The 20,461-nt window shown below is 36.7% G+C and overlaps 1 protein-coding gene across 3 annotated transcripts in view; it reads right to left on the reverse strand.

Moving 5' to 3' along the window:
• Nucleotides 1-20,461, reverse strand: part of COL14A1 (collagen type XIV alpha 1 chain) — a 202,731-nt gene that overhangs the window by 85,979 nt on the left and 96,291 nt on the right. For all 3 annotated transcript variants that reach the window (XM_081070910.1, XM_081070912.1, XM_081070911.1), the window contains exons 21-25: nucleotides 19,105-19,227; nucleotides 16,676-16,825; nucleotides 13,515-13,631; nucleotides 7,493-7,639; nucleotides 3,608-3,664 (exon numbers count right to left, since the gene is read on the reverse strand). In XM_081070910.1, the coding sequence (XP_080927036.1) occupies nucleotides 3,608-3,664; nucleotides 7,493-7,639; nucleotides 13,515-13,631; nucleotides 16,676-16,825; nucleotides 19,105-19,227 (594 nt within the window). The remainder of the gene's footprint in view (nucleotides 1-3,607; nucleotides 3,665-7,492; nucleotides 7,640-13,514; nucleotides 13,632-16,675; nucleotides 16,826-19,104; nucleotides 19,228-20,461) is intronic.

The following is a 20,461-nucleotide window of genomic DNA, read 5'->3' on the forward strand; positions in this document are numbered from 1 at the left end:
TTTACAGTGTAAAATAAACCATCTCTAAGTGAAGTAATACGCCAGGAACAATAAGGCTCTGGTGAGGTTGTTCTCACGAGTTCCATGATTTATAAAATTTTACCAATTTAAGGTTTAAATTTAAAGCTGAAAGGGATCACAAGACCTGCTAATTATAAGCTTATGAAAGAAAACCTGGTCCTCTATTTTCAAGGAAAGATGAAATCTAGATTAGGTTTTACCTTTGAAATGAGAGCTAAATCTATTTGAATATATACTCAAAACAAAAAATTAATAAGTCAAAGAAAATACACCAAAATCCATGAAGAAATTACCTCTGGGATATGAAATTGTGTTTTTAATTTTCTTCTGTGTATTATTTTCTACTTCTTAACATTTGTTTAATAAATATTCAGTATGACTGAAGGCAAGTGGGAGAAGGGGAGAAATAGATGAAAGGGAGTTGGAAAAGAGATGAGGGTGGAGAAATAGGGGGCAGGAAAATAATGTTCATTGATGAGGATTCTTGCAGCTGTACAGATAATTTCTTAAACTACAAATCAGTGGCAACCATGTTGAAAGTCCTATATCTTTGCTTTAATGTCTTGTAAAGTGATCCTTTATTATTTTCTATTTCTACTCCCTAAAAGATCTTTACTGTTGATTTTTCACTTTATATGTGGTGGCTCTTCCAGTATCTCCCATTGTCATTACTTCCAAAATATTCGTTGATACAACTGTTATTAAGCACAATATTGGTAAAGCAAATTCTTTCCTTTTTTGTCAACGTTTTTGTGCCTGGTTCAGTATCATTAAGGCTAACATTTTTCTCTTACTTTTTTTATAAGAATGAATCATTCTCTTTATCCCAAATTCAAAGTATTGCCAAATCTTATAACTTATTATTAAAATAGAATCAGAGGTGATACTGCTGGAAGGGATCTTGACATAACTTGGCTCATTTCCTCCTCCTCCTCCTTTCTATCCTTCTACTCCCCAATCAGGTTTAACTGGGAGAATAACCAAATCCCTTAGAACAGTGCTTTCAAACTTGCATGAGTATCTGAATTCCCTGTGGATCTTGTTAAAATACAGATTAATAAGTTGATTTAGTAGCTCTGGGGTGGGACCCAAGATTCTATATTTCTAAACAATCTCTCCCAGATGATGCTGGTATAGCTATTCTCCTTCTTTTCACTTTATTCTACATCGTTTAATAACTAATTATGTGGTTATATGTGATAACTGCTCTGTTGGCAGTTTACTTACTCTATATGTTTTTCTCACTTCATATGACTTCAATTTCTTCTTTGGTCGCCATAAAAAGCTTTGTTTCAGATGCTTAGTAAATGCTGGTTTCTTAATTTATTTGATGGTTAAGAAAATTTTCCACCTTGTCTACTGAGATCTAATGTTTAAAACCTATTTCTGAAAAAGTGAAATTCTCTATTGTTAAACCCATTTTGTTGGTTGTGCCCATCTCAGCTGCAATATTTATATTAAAATAACCAGAATTTCCCTGATTTCCCCTCCTCCCTAGTTGTTAGTCACAAAAATAAAACTAGAATTTATCTGTAAATAAATAAATATATAAAATATCCAGTATGACTTTAATAATAATTTACAGACTTTTTAATTAAATGTATGTAGGAAAAATAGAGCACAAAGTGAATAATACATTCAAGTTGCAAAAGCCCACCATCTAAAACCACCCTGGCAAAAATTTCTACTTTGTCAATTCTTACTCTCACAGACCCTTCCAAATCACACAACTTCCACGAGCATTCATAACTTTTTACCCAATAACCACCAAGCTCAGCTCAAATAAAAATACTCTGACCTCAAAGAGTTCTGTAATATCTGAATCAGAAATATCTAATTAGGAAATTCATCCATCAGGATTCTGTTTTCAGTTCCAGTCGTGACAATAATCACAGATATTGCGACTAGAGAAGGCTAGGTATGGAAAAGGAAGAGGAAAGAGTCTGCCATTCCAGGTAGAATAAATAGCATTAGAAGATGCAGGATAGCATAAGACATGTATGGGAACCCTGAGTTGTACATTGTGCTCTTACCTAACAGAGTGTGGGAAATGATGCCTCCATCTAGGGTGATGGTTGAAGACTCTGCCTAGTACGCCAGGAAGGATGCTGACCTTTATTAGACTGTCTCATTGCCTCTTTGTTTCCTTGACCCTTACACTCTCCATCATTGACCCCACCGACTTTCAGCTCTTATAAGACAGGAACAACTTATTTTTCTTTGTATCCCTGATAGGTAATAAGTACTTTTAAACGCATGATGATTGGAAGAACTCTTCCAAAACAACCTTCCAACTATGTGTTCAAACCATCCTCTCCATTCCACCACGATTATCTTTCTCAAATATAGATTTCCTCAGGTCAGCCTCCCTTCACAAAACTTCTCATGGCACACCATTTCCTATAGGATAAAACCCAAACTTCTTATTCAGGCACAAAGACCACTTCATAACTCTACCTTCCCCCTTTTCCATGTATCATACTAGCACTTCTAGTTCCCCAAACATATTATGTGCTTAGATTGTTCCATGACTTTCAGTGCTATTCTCCCCATTATTTACCTGGAAAACTCATTCTTCAAAATGCACATCAAATTTCTCCTTCTTTCCAAGTACTTAACCTGCAACAGCACTAACTGTTCTCATTTCTGCACTACCATAGTATAATCTCCATTTTCTAACTCATATCCTCAACTGGTAATTGCCTAGGCAAACACATATTCTCTTGCAATACTGGGAATAAGCAGAGTAACAATCATATATTATTATTGTATTCCAAGTGCCTAGGATTAAAGCTTTGAAAAAAAAATATTCACAATGACTACTGTGTAAGAGGTGATGAGGAACTCTTGTGATGAAGAGAGAAAGAAACAACTGGGAGAGGCATTTCAGAGGTAAACTGGGAAAATATTACCCTGTCTACAGAATTACAAACTAGAGCCTCACTCACAAATTATGTAACTATTCTTCTCTGGTGAACATTTACTACTATGATATTTTCAATAAATATGAAGTAATTCTATTAGAAAATCTACCTTCTGTGTACCGAATCTATAATTAAATAGATATTTTTTCTTTTCTTTTGTTTAAAAAAAAAACTTTTATTTATTTTAAATGTTTTTCCAGGACCCATCAGCTCCACGTCAAGTAGTTGTTTCAATCTAGTTGTGGAGGGCGCAGCTCACACTGGCCCGTGTGGGTATCGAACTGGCAACCCTGGTGTTACAAACATCGTGCTCTAACCAACTAAGCTAACCACTCCCCCTATTTTTCCTTTCTTTAATTCAATATGTTTGACATATAATATTCTGTAAATTTAAGGTTATATATTATAGAATGGATGCCACTGTAGCAATATTTAGCACCTCTATCACGTTACATAATTTTAGTATAATATTGTTGTAACTATTCATCATATTGTAAGATCCCTAGGTCTTATTTACTACTGGTTAGAAGTTTGTATCCTATCAGAGTTTGATAAGGATTTATATTAAGGAGAAAATATCTTTTATTAATACCTTAGTTTTTAAATGAACACCAACAAAACCTTAAACCTAAAATCACATCATTATTCTATTATTCTTTTACCTTCTTTTGCTGGTGGAATGGTCGGAGGAAAAGTAGGTGGTTGAGTAGGAAGTGATTCTGTAAAGGTGAGGGAGAAAGAACATCAATTAGCCATCTCATCTGTGGCAAAAAAAAGGGAGGTCACAAAGCAGTAATTTTTCAGGGAAGTCAATGGTTGTAACAGTTCCTTCTTTGAGAATTTAGTGAATTTAGTGACTACTATAAATCAGCCAGAGCCTGGGAAAACTGGCTCCATCCATCAGGCTCAACCTCAGACTGAAGCCTTGAAATGCCCGTTTGCCACAATTCAGTTAACCCAGCAGGAGTGAATGTAATCAAACTGTCAACTACAGAGTGGTCCTGATGCCGATTTAAGGCACAAATCCTGCCAAACTATTTCAGATTAGTCTCTGGCTGCTTTCACACATACAATACACTTCATTTCCATTCTGCCTAAGGAAGGACTGACCATCAATCCTTGGTCAATAGCACGTTCCCCCTTTTCACCCTACAGCCCCAGGATGTGATCCCAGATGGAATCTGATTCACTCTCCATTCTGCTCAGACTATATCTGAGAGAACAAATGGAAGAACATCAGCTACCATGTGTCCAGATCAGTTCAACTCTGATGCTGAGGGATGAGAAGTCCATGTAAAAGTGGAGGTGTGGGTTGGTTAAAGAACCTGGGGATCATTAATCAGAGTGATGATGATCATACCAGTTCATGTGGCAAATCACCAGAAGTTATGGCATCATTAGGAAAGCATCCTACATATTAACTGTATGTATTCTTTTCTATTCTTATTTGACATTAAAAATTTAAGAAAAACTGGAAAAAAAACATCTTTTTGTTATCCCAGTGTAATATGTAGTAAAACCTTTGATTAATCATAGCCATTCATGTTCAGCCTCTGGAGACATAAGTACCAGAGAGCTGGAAGGATTGGAGCTCAGGCCGACTGGTTGTTTGCCGGGAATGTTGTAAAGGGAATTCCTTCACTGGCAGGAAGGTTGGAAGAGATGGATTTTAAGGTTTCTTCCAAATTTAAGAGCCAATAAAATAAAATTGAGTCAAATGATTCAACATTTTAAAGAATGAGGTAACTGTATATTACTGATATGGAAAAAATGCTAGACATTAATTATTAGGTGAAATGAAGCAAGTCATAGAATACTATGGTACGATTCCATTTGTGAAACATAAAGAACAAAAAAATTCTATCTGATACATATATCTATATCTATTTTCTAACTCATATTTGTATCTAACTCATAAATCATATCATATATCTAACTCATATATTCTAACCCATAACTATATCTATAGATATATAGATATATGTATCAGGTAGACTGTCTTGAAGGAGACTAAGCTGGTACAAATAAGTATTTCTGGGAAGGAAGAATAAAAAAAGAAGGGGGTTGACAATACACTTCACACCCTATGTTGTATTATTATGAACATATATCACTTTTATCTTGTAAAGACAATTTTTTGAAGCTAAAAACTTTCATAAGTAAAAAGAAAATCAGAAATCTTAATACTAAAACTAGAATCGCAACACGTTCTTGAAAGCACCCCAAAATGCCAGATTTATTTATCTTAATATTCGTGGAAATTAAGATTTGTGCAACTTCTTTAATAAGAAAAATTGAGGCATGTCCTAAGTTCAGTCAATAAATAAATCCAGAACCAAACCCATGAGAGCCTGTGGCAGGCAGATCAATGTTTGGGCAGAACATTTGGTCAAAGAACCCCTTGGGTAAGAACAATAAACTGGTGACACATGTTTATATTCTCTACGTGGCATACAGATGGTCCCTGTCTTCAGTATGTGAGGGGCCCTCACATAGAAGACTCAGTCTTGATCTGCACGGCTCCAAAAGGTTGAACTAGAGCCAGTGGGTAGAAGCTGCAAAAAGGCAGATGTCCTCAACATAAGGAAGACATTTACATCAAACAGAGCTATCTGGCTTAACCCTGAGTTGGTAGTTAACAGTTGTCGGGTGAAGAGAAGGGAAGTGGACTAGGGGTCCCAAACTCAAATGTTTTCAAAGGTCAGGCAAGTAATGAATATGAACACAGAACTAGCCTAAACATTAAGCAGTAGCTCACTTGGGAGCTCAGACATTGTCTAAGAGACAGCAGTTACTTTGTCAAGCAAATTGGCATCCTTAGGACGTGTGTGCCCTGTCTGGTCAGAGCTTTTGAATTTTCAAAATGCTTTAAAGCTTAGAGAGAAAAAATTTCACATGGCCCAGAGAAAACATATCCCACCCCATGTCACTTTGTGACTCGCAAGTGATGACAAAAAGTACTTGTTCCAGGAGATACAAATTGAAAAACTGTTCCACAGATTGTTTTTTTACTGGATCTTACCACCACCACTGGTGCTAAGAGAGGAGGCATTTAATTTTACTGATAAGCAAAAAGAAGTTCAGAGATGTTGAATTGCCCAAGGCCACAATGCTACAAAGGGCCCCCACCGAACCTGTTTGACTCAATCTTGAGCACTACGGGGTCTCTAATAACTTTAAAATTATATGATCTTCTATCCATAAGAGAGAATTCTAATCAGCAATAAAAAGAAACAAACTACTAATGCATTCTACAACATGAATAAACCTCAAAAACATATGCTAAGTGAAAGATTCCAGATGCAAAAGATCACATATTGTATATTTCCATTTGTATGAAATGTCCAGAAAAGGCAAATACATAAGAAAAGAAAGTAAATTCCCTGGGACTGAAGATGGGACAGGGGACTGACTACTCTGAATGGACATGAAAGATCTCTTTGGGTCGATAAACATTTTCTAAAATTAGACTGTTGTAATGGCTGTCCAACTCTTTGTACTAAAAAAGTGTTGGATTGTATACTTATAATGGGTGAATTTTATGGTATGTAACATATCTCAAAAATAAATATGTAATATAAAATGTTGACTATTTCAGTGTTATGCAAAAAGTATATTTTAAAAAGTAGATGATTTAATTTATTATATTTTGACTTTCTGTGTTTGAAAGTTACACACTGACGATGAATTTTTTCTGTACGTGCCAGATCAACTGAAAGACTGATACATAGACAGTAGAACGTTCTAAACCTCAAATAGACAACAGAAGGGCTTCCAAGAAAGCCCGTTGCCCACTATCTATTCAGACACAAATCCTCAAGGATTTCCAGTTTACGTTCAAGATTCTGAGTTAAGCACAACAATGTTCCCCAGAATTCACTACAACTCAAACCATTTTAATGTTTGTGGCCTCTAGGTCAGGAATCCTTGATTAAAACCCATTCCAAGAAGTTGACACCCTCCTTGCTCTTTAGAACATGTAAAAAGTGCTTTGTTTTAATTTTATACTTTGCCTTTCCCTTCAGTGCATTAGATCTGCAGCCAACTTGAAAAACAGGAGCAAGAGGCTCTGAAGTAGGCATTAACTCTAGGGTCAGCCAGGGGAAACATGTTGGCTCCATGCCCACCTTCATGGCTGTGGTAAAATACCATTGTTTCAATGTCAAGACCCAGTCCTTAAACTTCATTTCACGCTCCACATACCACAAATATTCCTTATGGATCTAAATCACAATATAGGTCATTGTTTTAAGCACTCTGCCAACATACAGCCTTATAGTCCTTTGTGAAGCATATGGAGGATGGGGAAAAAAAAACATACAGATGACATCACTGGGCCACATGCAGTGAATTCTGGGACTGGATAAGAGGAGCCAAACTTGTATTACTAAAACAAAAACAAAAAAACCCGAAATCTTGTATTACAGATATTCCTGGGCGGCAATAGCTAACATTTTTCTAAGTGGAATAAGGTTTTTGAACCAAAAACAGGATGTCTAAAAACTGTTCACAGAGACAGGGATCAAGAGAGAAGACACTAGACTTACGTGTTTTTTCCATTATGCTCACACTGGGTCCCTCAATCTCTTGAAGCTTTGTGTAAACGCTGATTTTATATTGTGAATCAGGCTGAAGTCCATAAAAGCAATGCCTGGTTGTCCCTCCCCCCACAGTAGATTCTTGCTTTTGTGTATCTGTAATAAAAACAAAATCAAACACACACATAAAAAATTTTAAAAAACAGCCATCAGTAGATGATTTGCTTCTAAAATGCTTAATGTGCATGGACAAATCAGATAACTCCAGGATTATTATATTTTTTTGAGGTGTTGTATCATATAATTGGATAAAAGGAAGAGTTAATGCTACAGTGTTTCCCTGAAAATAAGACCTAGCCAATCAGCTCTACTGAGTCTTTTGGAGCAAAAATTCATATGAGTCGGTCTTAACAATATAATATAATATAATATAATATAATATAATATAATATAATATAATGCCAGGTATTATATAAATTTTTGCTCCAAAAAATGCATTAAAGCTCCTTGTCCAGCTAGATCTTATTTTCGGGGAAACACGGTACCATGAAAAGACCAATTATGCATATTTCCCTTTAGAATGAGCTCATAAGTTGCACCTGTTTAGTCAAAACTTTATATGGCTTTATTTCTAGAAATTTAAAAACCAGTGTTAAAAAACTGCATTTCATCCCAATAAACTAAAAAGAAAAAACCGCATTGATTAAATAGATTACACACATTATTTAGTGGTTAAAAAGAACTCCTTCAAAATGTTATTTGCAGTTTATTAAATATAAACAAAATATAGAAAACATAAAAACAAACCAGTTGCTTCTTTAAGCACAAAATGCAAAAATGTTAAATGCCAATTTTTGCCTGTTTTGAAAGTATAATACCTATTACATATCAATCTATATTTTAACACATATAGGAACAAAACGTGTGTGTGTGTGTGTGTGTGTATATATGTATATACACTGTTATATACATATGTCAGAACAAAGATGACAATGCCATTTATATTTTTGTCTATGGACAAATCCTGATTATTAAAAAATATAAATAAATTTGTTCAGTGGCATTTGAAATTTATTTTATAATTGTGAATATTAAAGTGCATCAAAAGTGAACTTTATAATATAATCTTTAGTAATATATTTGTTCAGAATGAATTAAAGTCTACCTCAAGAATTTCTTTATCACATATTTTCAAACTGATGAAATGAAAAAATTGTTAAAGTGTTTGTGAGATTATATCTTGCCGTGAAAGGTGTTTAATAAGAAGAAAAATGTTAGTAACCCTGCAATCCGCTGATGTCCAAGTTCGGCTGGCTCCAAACCCCACAATAGCTGCTTCTTTTTTTTAACCCTTAACCACAATTTTGGAGCCTCTTGCACGCTTCTGTGAACCACCTGTAATACAAACATTTCCTAAATCCTATTCATGAATCATATTTATCTATCTCCATAAAAGCTTCCAGGGACACTCCTGGAATCAATTCTAGAAATGTATCTTTCTGTCATCTCCTATTTCTCATGGATACCCACGCACTTTATAGATTCTTGACAATGAGAATATAAATGGGCTTTACTGCTAAAGAAAAATCTACCAACCTTTGGAAAACTGGAACGGTCACTGTAAAATTAATGGGCAGCAGTATGGTTTGATTCCCAATACTAACAAAGAGGGGATACATGAATGGGGGTATATCCATGCTGCTTTTGGCATGTGTGATTCAGGTCTAATGGCTTTGCCTTAAAGTAAAACATTTAAACTGATCAAATGATGACTAATTCCCTCAACCCCTTGTGCCAAAAGCAGAAAGTTAATTTATTTTTTCGGAACAGTTGAAAAAATTCTGTCTTTGTGCTTTCATGCTTATGAAGCAAAGCTAAATACATTCTCAGGGTTAATTATCATGCTGATAATGATGCCCCTGACTGGACTCACCAAATGTCCTAAGAGTAGTTACTGAGGTCCACATGTAAAGAGTATCCAGAATCCGGGATACACTGCTGAAATGTCATGATATAAATGCTTCCATTGCCTAGGTCTCTCAAATACCCTGACCCTCAATTCTAGTGTCACTGCTTAAAACAGTTTAATCTTAAGGATAGGTTTTGCTTCATATGATCTTTGGGGGTTGGGGTGGGGATGGGGAGAGCTTGTGTGTGGTGAGGTAGACTCTGCCCTGTGCTGCAGTTCCCTTTATTAATGGATGATATTGCAACATTGACATCTCAACACCTACGGAGAGAAGACAAGCTGATCATCCTTTGAAACTCTTTTCAGCAGGCGAGAAAGAAATTCACCAAGCTATGGAGATGAGGGAGGGAACGCAGTTTGGGCTCATGTGGTGTATAAATACATGCACTTGAAGGGAAATTCTCTATCCAATCTTGGGTGCCAAGTCAACTCAAAAACAGCTGGAGAAAGACACAGAACTCCAGAGCATCTGCAAAGCTAACGGAGGGGCTCTTGTGGGGTTCTGAGTTACCCAAGACCAACCAAAAATCACTGACTTTGGTCTATCCTGACTATTAACCAAAAACTTACAATTTAATTTGGCAAGTAGATGAGTGACTCAAAAGCAGATTTTATTTCAGTGTCTCCTGAGAAGACCTTATCCTTCTGGTAATTTTTTTTTTTTTTTTTTGGTCTTGGCTATGAAAAATGTCATAATATTTACATGGGTAGAGGATATCTGTTGTTTTTGCCTGTCTTGCGTCTAATCTCTCTTTCCTTGATTCCATTCTTCCCCATTCTTGGTCTTTATGATTTGGGAAGAAGTAAATAGCAACCCTACCTCACCCCCTCAAGATGCAGGGGTGGGAAAACACCAGGTTTGACCACTTTATTTCATGCTCTTGAACTCAATGGCAGAGTCAGAGGCATCTGACACAAACCAAGTCAATATGACTCAGTTCCTGGACTTTTGTCAGAATTATCGAGAAAGAGAAGATCTCTTTTAATGAAGACTGAGAAGCTGGAAGCTGGGAAAATGTAATTCTGGGTCTAATTGGAGTCACCTCACAGAATCAAGCTAAGCCTGAAGGCAGGCAGAAGACTTAATCATCGAGTTCAGATGTGCCTGAAGCCAGATACTTTTGAACTTCTCAATATATTGGCCAATAAATTGACCCTTTCTTTGGCCTAAGTCTGCACTTATTTATTTGCCTGTTTGCCGTTTACAAACAAACAAACCCAAATGCTGCAGTATGAAGACTTTACTCACCAAAGCTTTGGAAATTTGTAGGGATTGCCTCAGATAAAAGCCTCAAAAGAAGTCATTTTAGAGAAACTTAAGTTCAGAGAAGAAAGCTGACCAGCAACTATGGTTAGAACAGAAGTCTCTCCACTGACTTCATCTTAGAACACAACTGCATGTGACAGACCATAGGGAATATATTAGGTTAGTGCAAAAGAAATTGCGGTTTTGCCAGGGTGTTTTTTTTTTTTTTTAATTACTTTTGCACCAACCTAATTGAAAAAAAAAAAACAAAAAAACTGGAAAATATTACCTATGAAATAGTAGGAATTTGTCAGAGGCATTCAGAAATAGGTCCACCTGGGGGAAAAGCTTTTCTCCATCACATGGAGGAATTAGGTCCTATTTGTCTCTAGTATTTCCTTTGGGGTGCAAGGACTAAAATTTCTGTAGAGGTAACTTATGTAGCCATGGATGAATGGGCATTTGACCACAAGTCCTTCAAAGAAGGTCAGGATGATGATCACATTTCTCTGTAAGATAAAGGAACTCAACCAAAACTGAGCTCAGGCTAGAGGTTGCCAGAGACAGGAGGTGAGGGATGGGAGAAATGGGTGGAAGAGGTTAAAGGGTAAAACAAAGAAACGCAACCTAATTTTTCCCCACTCTAATAAAAAGACTACTCCTTGATCTAAATAAACTGTGTAAGTTAAAATATTTAAACATATTCCTTACTGCTATCGCCACACTCATTCCCCACCTCCCAACACTCCTTTTTGAGGCTATCACTTAGAATCTGTTGCCGTTCGGTTGGTTAATACTCAGTTAGACAACTGTGTAAATGAGATGTAGGCTGACTGGGATCATAAATGTCTCAGCTATAAATGTTGATGACAAATACACAGAACAACATTTTTGTTCACTCTTGTTTAATTGAACTATTCAGGTTCTGTTCAAGAGGTTTGGGGCAGCTTGAAAATAATATGGAAGGAGTACAAGTAAGCCTGACTTGAAGATAAGAAGGAAATGTGGGCTCATTTTTTTTGCTAGAAAGATCTTGGCTTCAGAAAGAACTTATTCAGTTCTTTCAGGTTTTGGATTACCAGATCAATGTTATCAGACGTGTCAGTCACATCCTCTGATAAGAATCCAGGGTTATTTTGCAAATATGCTAAACTAAAAGCATTTAGTAAAAAATCCCTATGCATTTCACCAATTCCCCTGATAAGCCATTTTTGATACAATTTCATGTCAACCTATATAATTACAATTTTTATGAAAGACATTGAATATGCTAAAGAGCCTATGTTTCTTCATGTCAACATAGTAAAATGTTATAAAAAGATAAAAGTGTAAGGAGTGGTTTAGCAGTGTGCTTTTTATACTTAGCATTTTTTTAAAGCTTAACACATACCACTGAATGTCCACTCTTTCCTAATAAAGTGTGACTTAGCTAGTCTTTTAACTCTACATGAAACATAACTCGTCAAGACTTCATAGTTGTTTCTCAGATAGCTGCATATCTTCTGTCTGCTTGGATTTAAGCATCCCATAAATCATATTAAATACAACCACCAAATCCATGTGACTTGTCCTGATTTTCCCTTACTTGGTGTTTATTCTGGATTAAAGCCACTCCCGTATATTTAGCCAATGTCAGGCTAAAAGGATTCCTAGGGGATCATACATAGGAAATCAAGGAATTAGCGGCGTTGGTTGAAGTGGGCAGAATCCCTTCCGGTGTTGCTCATATTCTATTCTCCTATCCTCAGAGTATTTCCAAATGGTCTCAGATCTCACTAAACTGTGATTTCCATTTTCTGGATTGGATTAAAAGTGGGATTTCTGCATTTTGAATGTAGTTATGGCGAGGGATATAGGCTACTAAACCCAGTCCTAGCCAGACTCCAAAAAAGTAGCTCCTCCTCGTTTTTTGTTTTTTTGTTTTTTTTAAATGAGGAAACCCTGATCATTTGTCCAAACAGAAAACTTTTTTAAACAATTTTATTAGCAAGTTTGAAAGATTAAAAAAAATCATTTGGGATTCTCTAGTGTCTCTTATGGTCCTCCAAACATAATGAGACATATCTTTTCCACTGATAATAAAAATCTGATTAAAGTAATTGTCATTACTTGATCCCGTCTTCTGAACACTATCCATGCTGATAATGTAAAAAGAGGATTAAAAGCACCTTAAAAATCACTTTTTGGGAATCATCCTTTTGTTGTTGTTCTTGATAGTTTAATAAAAGTAAGCAGACATTTTTAGTGTTTCAACTGGGAAACAAAGTCCCAAATAGTAGCTGTACTTGAGAACTGTAATGCTGAAGAGCTTGTCCTGGGTGGCATAGATGGAGTACAGCACCTCCTGAATGAGAGTTTGTTCTTCACCAATTATCCCCAAAAGAAAAAAGAATCACTCAGGAAAATATTAAAGTCAAACCTAGGTCCCCATGGAGCAAATACCAAAATAACAGCACCCTCTAATTTTAATGTATGTTAGTCCTGGCTATTTGGTTCCTAATACCAACAGCAGCTAACATTTCTCAGACTCTTAATATGTGCAAAGCACTGTTGCAAGCGTTTTACACAGATTTATCTCGGCTGAACAAGATCAGCACTATGGTTCTACCCATTAACAGATGAGAAAGTAGAGGTTGGAGAGGTTAAAACTTGGCTTAACCAACTATTTGACTCCATATTTTCCATGATCCATACGACAGTATTGCCTCTTTAACGAGAAGGCTCTTGTCTAATGTTATGTGTATGATGTCCAGTGATTTGCACAAAATTAAGTACACAAGGGCTTGACAAACAGTGAGGTGATGGATTGCACTTACCCTGGATGGATTCTATAACTATCCGGTAGGCAGTGGCGTGACGGTGTACCTGCCACTGAGCACACAAGCTGGTCATTTGAATCTGGTCTGCTCGAAGATTGGTCACACCCAAAAACACTGTAAGGAAATAGAAACATAACCGTGTCACACGGCAGACAATACCACACATGACCCCAAGTCTGAAATTAACTTTAACTTGATAAAACTCTAATTCAACGTTTCTTAGTGAGAGGTGGAATAGCTATCAACTCACAACAAATTATTGCACAGGATAACTATTTTATGACATGAAAAAGCAATTGTAAAACATTATGTATTATACAGTCTGTCTTACATTGGTAAACAAAAAAGAAAATATATATTCAGAGGGAAAAAAAAAACTAGATGCAATGAGTTAATGGTGACAAATATATGATGATGGAAGGAGAACTGACTCTGGGTGGTGAATACACATGTGATATATAGATGATGTATTACAGAATCGTACACTTGAAACCTATTTTTACTGACCACTGTCACCCCAATAAATTTTAATTAAAAAACCAAAATAATAATAATAATAATAATAATAATAAAAACTAGATGCAATGGATGCTGAAATTACAGGTGATTTTTAATCTTCCCTCTTTGTGTTTTCTAATATCAAAAGTTAACATATGATACCTTTATAATAAAAATTTAAATACAATATGTACTTATCTACCACTGAAACATAGCGATGGCTTAAGTAAAAGGGAAGAGAACAAAGTAAACAAAATGGAAATCTCACTCAAATAGGAGTAGTTTTATAAGGACTGACCTTCAAAACATGACCGAATGAGAATGCACAAATTTTTGAAAATTTAAAAATGAAAATTTTAACACACATAACAAAAGAATTAGAAAGAACAAATACATAGATTCCTATTAATCTTAGAACACTGTGGTATTCAAAAATAATTCACCATAAGGTTATTTTGGAAAGCAGTAAAAATATCGTTTCTCCTTATAAAAGCGGAGTAAGTACCCAGTGTTTATTATTTAATCCAAGTAGAAAACGCAGAAAATTAATAATATTTACTTTCTCTAATGACCTCGGACTCTCTCATCCATGTGATTTTCTTTTATTTCTCCCTTTCTCTTAGCTACCTCATAGAATAAAAAAAAAATAGCTCAAAACTATTGTTGAAGATGATAAAAATTATCTTGTCTCATCACAATTTACAGCTTTACATTGTTCCTTTCTGTTAAATCAGAGAAGAAAGAAATTTTTTTAAGGCCAATTAAACAAACCTTTCTTCCTCAACATAAAAAAGGAAATCAATAACGATTTATATAACAACACTAAATTTTAAAAAATACCTTAATTTATTCGCCATTGTATAGAGTTTTACTTTGCTTGGGAGAAAGAGAGAAAACAAATAATAAGCCAATCTAATTTTTACTTTAAGAACAGAACATAAAACAACTTACTACTCTGTCTTTTAACATATATTTCGAATACTCAACATATTTATAAAATAGAAGGGAGCTGGAACAAAAGGAAGGGGGAAGCGGAGAAAGGTGGGTAGAAAGAAATAAGGAAAAAATAAGGAGAAAAGAGACCAATTAAAAAAAAAATCATAGAGACAAAAAAATAGTACAGACCAGACAGAGAGATCTAGAGAGGAAAATGAAGATAAACTAGATCAGAGATCAGAGAAGAGATGGGAAAATGCACAGGGGATACTAGGGTATGGCTAAGGAAGGACTGTGGGATTGCAATGAGTAGCACAGCAGAGGGAAATTACTTGGAGGTTAAAGGACTGCCCAGAAGAGTATCACTTCAACAACCAAGTACGAGATCAGAGCCACAGGCCAAAGGCTGCTTAGGTCTGCCGAAGTCAGAAACTACTATTTCTTTTGAGATTAAATCTATTCTGTATTTAAGATTTCAAGATATCCCATAAAAGAGAATTCAGGAAGCCTCCTCTAATTAAAAAAGCTGGCTCTATGTAAAATATAGGTAGCCAAATATAGGCAGCTTGGGGTCTGGTTTAATATATATCTCATTCTTGCATAATCCCATTTATAAGATTAATTATTTGATTAGGGATGAGAATGAGATATGGGCCAAGTGATTAAGGCACAATTACTACAATAATAATAGTGGTTCTTCATTGAGTGCTTGCGATATGGTAGACACTTTTTATATATTATCTATTGAAATCTCACAATCATCCTGTGCTTGGTTATTATTATCTTCATTTTAGCGTGGAGAAAACTTGGGCTCGGAAAAGTGAAGTAACTTGCTCAAGGCCATAACTAATAAGTAGCAGATTTAAAGTTTTCGCTTTTGATTATTCCATGTCTATCATTCTCACGTGTGGGGCATGCACTCTTGCTAGTCCTCAGGATGATTTTCATCAGCACATAGCCAAACCATTTTTATGTTCATCATTGCTGGATTATCTTTAATATGTATTAAAAATAGTGCTTTTCTGTTTAGAGTAATTACATGGGTTTTGGAAAGTATTTAAGTAAAAAATAAACCTGTAAGTCAATTGAAAGAAATATATTAAGCAGATGGCGTGGAAGTATAAGAAACATCAGGAATATGGAACATACATGCTGGAGTTGCGAAAACATTGCATTATGCCATGGGCGTCTGGAGGTCGTAGATGCCAATGACAACTCCCAGATGGTGTGCAGACAGCACAAAAACACTTAAAAGGCAGAGAAGGAAGCCCTTGGAGTAGTGTATGTATCTTTTAGGAATGGGGTGTGTGTGTGTGTGTGTGTGTGTTTGTGTGTGAGAAAAGGAAGGAGAGGTGAAGCCTTTGAGAAAAGGCAAACTCTCCCCTGGCCCAACTCTGACTGGCTTAGCTGTGTCAGGCTACAGGCTGGTTGGAAAATTTCACCTAATTTGAAAAATGCCAACAAAGACTTTCCAGAAGGAAATCCTATCCGCCACCATCAAGTAGAGCTGAACGCCAGGCTCTGACATTCCCGCCTGCCCACCAGGACTCTGACTACAGCCCTGAGTAAGGAGCACACCTTTCTTTCCATGAAACATCATCCAGAAAGGGCCACGCTGAGGAAAAGAAACACCAATCATCAAGTTGAAGCCAGGGTTGAGTTACAGCGAAAACCAAGCCGCCAAACCACATGTGGGGGCTGAGGTAATAGGACATCAGTCTTACATGTTTTCACCACGCCTGTCAGAGCATTGCTGAAGCCTGAGGCCTGGGAGGCAAATATTTTCACATTGTAGTCCATGCCACTGAGGAGGTTTGTGATAAGGATGGTGTTAATGTTGGCTCCCACGAAAGTTTCCAGTGTTGGGCCAGCAACTAAAGGAGAAAGAGTGTATTGCAGTTACAACCGAATATGTAACACTGGACACGCCCCTGAAGTGAATTGTACTTATTCAACTTGTTTTTTGTTTAGTTGCCCTGGAGTATACAAGAACTGGGGATTGAATCTAGCCCCATCTCGCTCTAAGACTTACATCTCTGACTACCGTGCCAGGGCTGTTTCTCGGGATATCATCCTTTTCTCAAGGATAGCTCTTTCCCTAGTGCTTACTCAAAGATGCAGGGTGACCTCACAATTCAATATGCACCATACTGTGAGGCCTTCACGGTGGACCTACTATGTCACCATTGGGTTGGGGACACTTGCCAAAATGAAGAAGTCATTCTCAGACACCCAGCTTTGACCTCAGCAGGTGTGCATGTGGCAGCAGCAATACATTCTATCATGAACAGCGTGCCATACCTTGCCACATGGGGGTGAGGGAGTGGCAACGTATATGTTAGCACTCTTAGTTCTACCCACTCTTCCTGTGATTTTTAAAACCAAACAGATGACACTCTTATTCCGAGGCCTTTGACCAGCTGGCTTCTTTGGGCTTTTACATTTTCACCTGTTTCAACCCTGGGGAGTCTTTGATTTAGCATTAAAAACATTCCTTGCTAAATCCTATACAAACGTATTTACCTCCTGCCTCTTCCTGTTTGTGCTCATTCTTTAAGAGCTTTTTGAGTGAGTGACAAGTTCCTAAAATATTTATTATTTGACTCCAGAACTTCCCTTCCAACATCGTATTTATATATTTCTGCCTGTATGTGTTATTCCAGGAGCGATTTTCCCACTCCCCAAACTCTTAATGCAAAAGTCCACATACAATCCTTCCACTCGACCTAAAACAGGATTTCTCAACCTCAGCATTGTTGGCATTTGGGGCTAAAGAATCTTATATTCTGGAGCAGTGGGGAGGACAGGCTTTGACTTGTAAGACACTTAAGGGCACCTGCTGGATGCCAATAGCAAATCCCTAACCTCTCAAGTCGTGGCAATCAAAAGTATCTGTTGGGCAAGCAAAATTGCACTAGCTGAGAACCACTGGCCTAAAACAAAGCTATGTTCCCTCAGAAAATCTGATCAATGTTTATACAATGAGCCAAACAACAAATTCAGGAAGTCTGTTTTGCAAATTAACATAAGCCTTGGGCCTAAAGAAAAAAAAAACAAACGAAAGTGGTGAAAGATCCCAAGGAATCTGTCTCAAGCAGGCTAGTGCTTCCATGGTAGAGTCTTGCTCCTCCATTTGCATCGTTCACAGAGATGTTTGTCTGGAGAAATTGAAAGTTGGGTATTTTAGTGGCATGAACCTGGATACATGGGACGCAGAAGAGGCTGAACAGTGTTCCAGAAGCAAGAGCAACATCTCAGATGATAGATGGAAACTAATGGAGTTTTTGAGGGCAGAAAGAGATTTTTAATCGCCCAAAGAATTTTTTAAAAATTTTCCTGCCAAATCAAGGAAAATAATTAGAGAACCCCCTCTCTGCTGAACAACCAGAGTACTGAAAGGCCAGGTCCAGAACACTGAGAAACCCCTTCTACTATTTTCAGTCTCCTATTTAAACTTTATGAAAGTGCTAAGTGTCAGGAGATGATACAGGAAGTTACACATGGTATCATCCCCACAGGAGTTTGGACCAAGGGTACAGTCACAATCGCCCCATACAGGTTATTCTCCTGCCTTCAGGATAGAATGATGTGGTAAGGAGAGAGGGGTTTCCTTATCCCCATGACTAGGAGGCTGATGGAAAAACCTTTCACTATCACCATCTCGGGGCTTTGATGAATTATATACCCCAACACAGTTTCCAACATGAGGAGACTGAGAAGTTATTAAGTGGACTTTCCCCAACTAATCTAAGAAATGAGAGGCAGTCAAGGAATTAGAAATTGAAGATTCCAAATGTGAAGAGCTTACGTACCCAGTAAGCCATAAAAACGTCCTATTTCCTTGGAGTCAAGGTTTCCTTAGGCTGGTTCTTTGTCTGAGGTGTGTGTAGGTAGATAGACACCAATATATATTCTGCTCCTGAATGTACCCATTCACTTCTTAGGTAAGGTCAAAACTTCATTATTGTGAAAATGTCTACCATAGCACTGACCATACTAGGAAGGCTTTTTTTTTGTTGTTCAAAAATGGTGAAAGACTCTTCCCACTTCTCAAACCAAAGATAGGTAGAAAGTCAAAACAAAAATAATTTATCTTGAAAGACATTTTAGATGCCTAATCGTGGTAACAATATTTTTAAAAATCATTACTTACCACTAACAGGTTTATAGACAATCCTATAGCCCTTTACAGGAGAAGATGGGGGATCCCACGTAATACGCAATCTGTTATACCACTCTTCTGAGACCCGTAAGTTTTGAGGACCAGAAGGTGGTACTGAGCAGGAAAGAAAAGGAAAAATAAAAAGGGTTTTCATGAGGTTTCCATCTTTGTGACCTACACTGTAGTTAACAGAATCTAAGATATCTTCCCTCCGTGTTAAAAATATTTACAAGTGAAAATGCACAAAACACAGTGAGAACGCTTTGAGACTCCATGGTTGTTTTAAATATTAAAACATATAGAAAACAATTGCGCTTATGGTGAAACACTTTTATCTGAAGATCAGCAGTTCAATGTCATTTTGGTCTCTTTCTCGTAAGTTAATTGTAAGTAAAATTTTATTAAAGTGTTTACTAAAATTGCTGTCTACATGCCACTCTGTTCCACTATCAAAGTATATTTGTTCAGCAGCATCAAGGCTGATCATGCAATGGTAACGATGGTAATTCTCGGAGGTGAGATGCTGGTGATTTTATGTGTGCTTTCATCTTCACATTACCTATAGTTTTGGAAATTTTATGTTACAGTTTATCAATTCTTTATCAAATCATTAAAGCAGGAGGAACTTCATAAATTATAGTTTATACGGGTAATGACAGACAACATACTTATCTCTTTGTTAGCGATAGAATTTAGTCATGTGGACCACTGCTTACAATAAGGAGGCCATCCACTAACATTTTAAAATAATTTTACTATGTTGATATTGTTACATGTGACAGAATTTCTTTCTGACATGAGATTTAAGGCCAGACATAGTCTTTAAGTAGTTTTTATTTGTGTGGGTGTATATGTGTGTTCAACATGAAACCCTTTCCCAAATTATGCTGATTTTTAAATACGAAAGTTAAAAGTAGATCTTCAAGCCCAGGTCATTGGCAGTTAGATGGAGTCCTTCCTCCTTCCCACCTTCTTCCTCCCGTCCCTACCTCCGCACAGTGGTGGCTTTACAGTAACTTTCTAGAACATTCGAGTGTTAAATAACACAGTTCAAAACCAACTCTGAACAGCAGAATTTACTATGTTTGTTTAAAACCATCCTTGACAACCTTTTTTTAACAACCTGGATTTAAGACAGGCGAGGCTCATACATATGACTAGTATTTGATTTTCTTCCTTAATTGCTGTGAAGTCTGGTTTTCAAGCCCTTACTTGGCAGCAAAATACCAAACTATGCTAGAAATTCCAATGTATACATCAAATGAAGTTCAAGTCAAGATGCCCACGCATGGGTAAAAGTGGGGTGAAGAGCTTGGAACTCCCCCACGGCTTGGCTCTTCCCCTGCCT

This window comes from Rhinolophus hipposideros, assembly GCF_964194185.1.
Source record: "Rhinolophus hipposideros genome assembly, chromosome: 13".
NCBI classification, from domain to species: Eukaryota; Metazoa; Chordata; class Mammalia; order Chiroptera; family Rhinolophidae; genus Rhinolophus; species Rhinolophus hipposideros.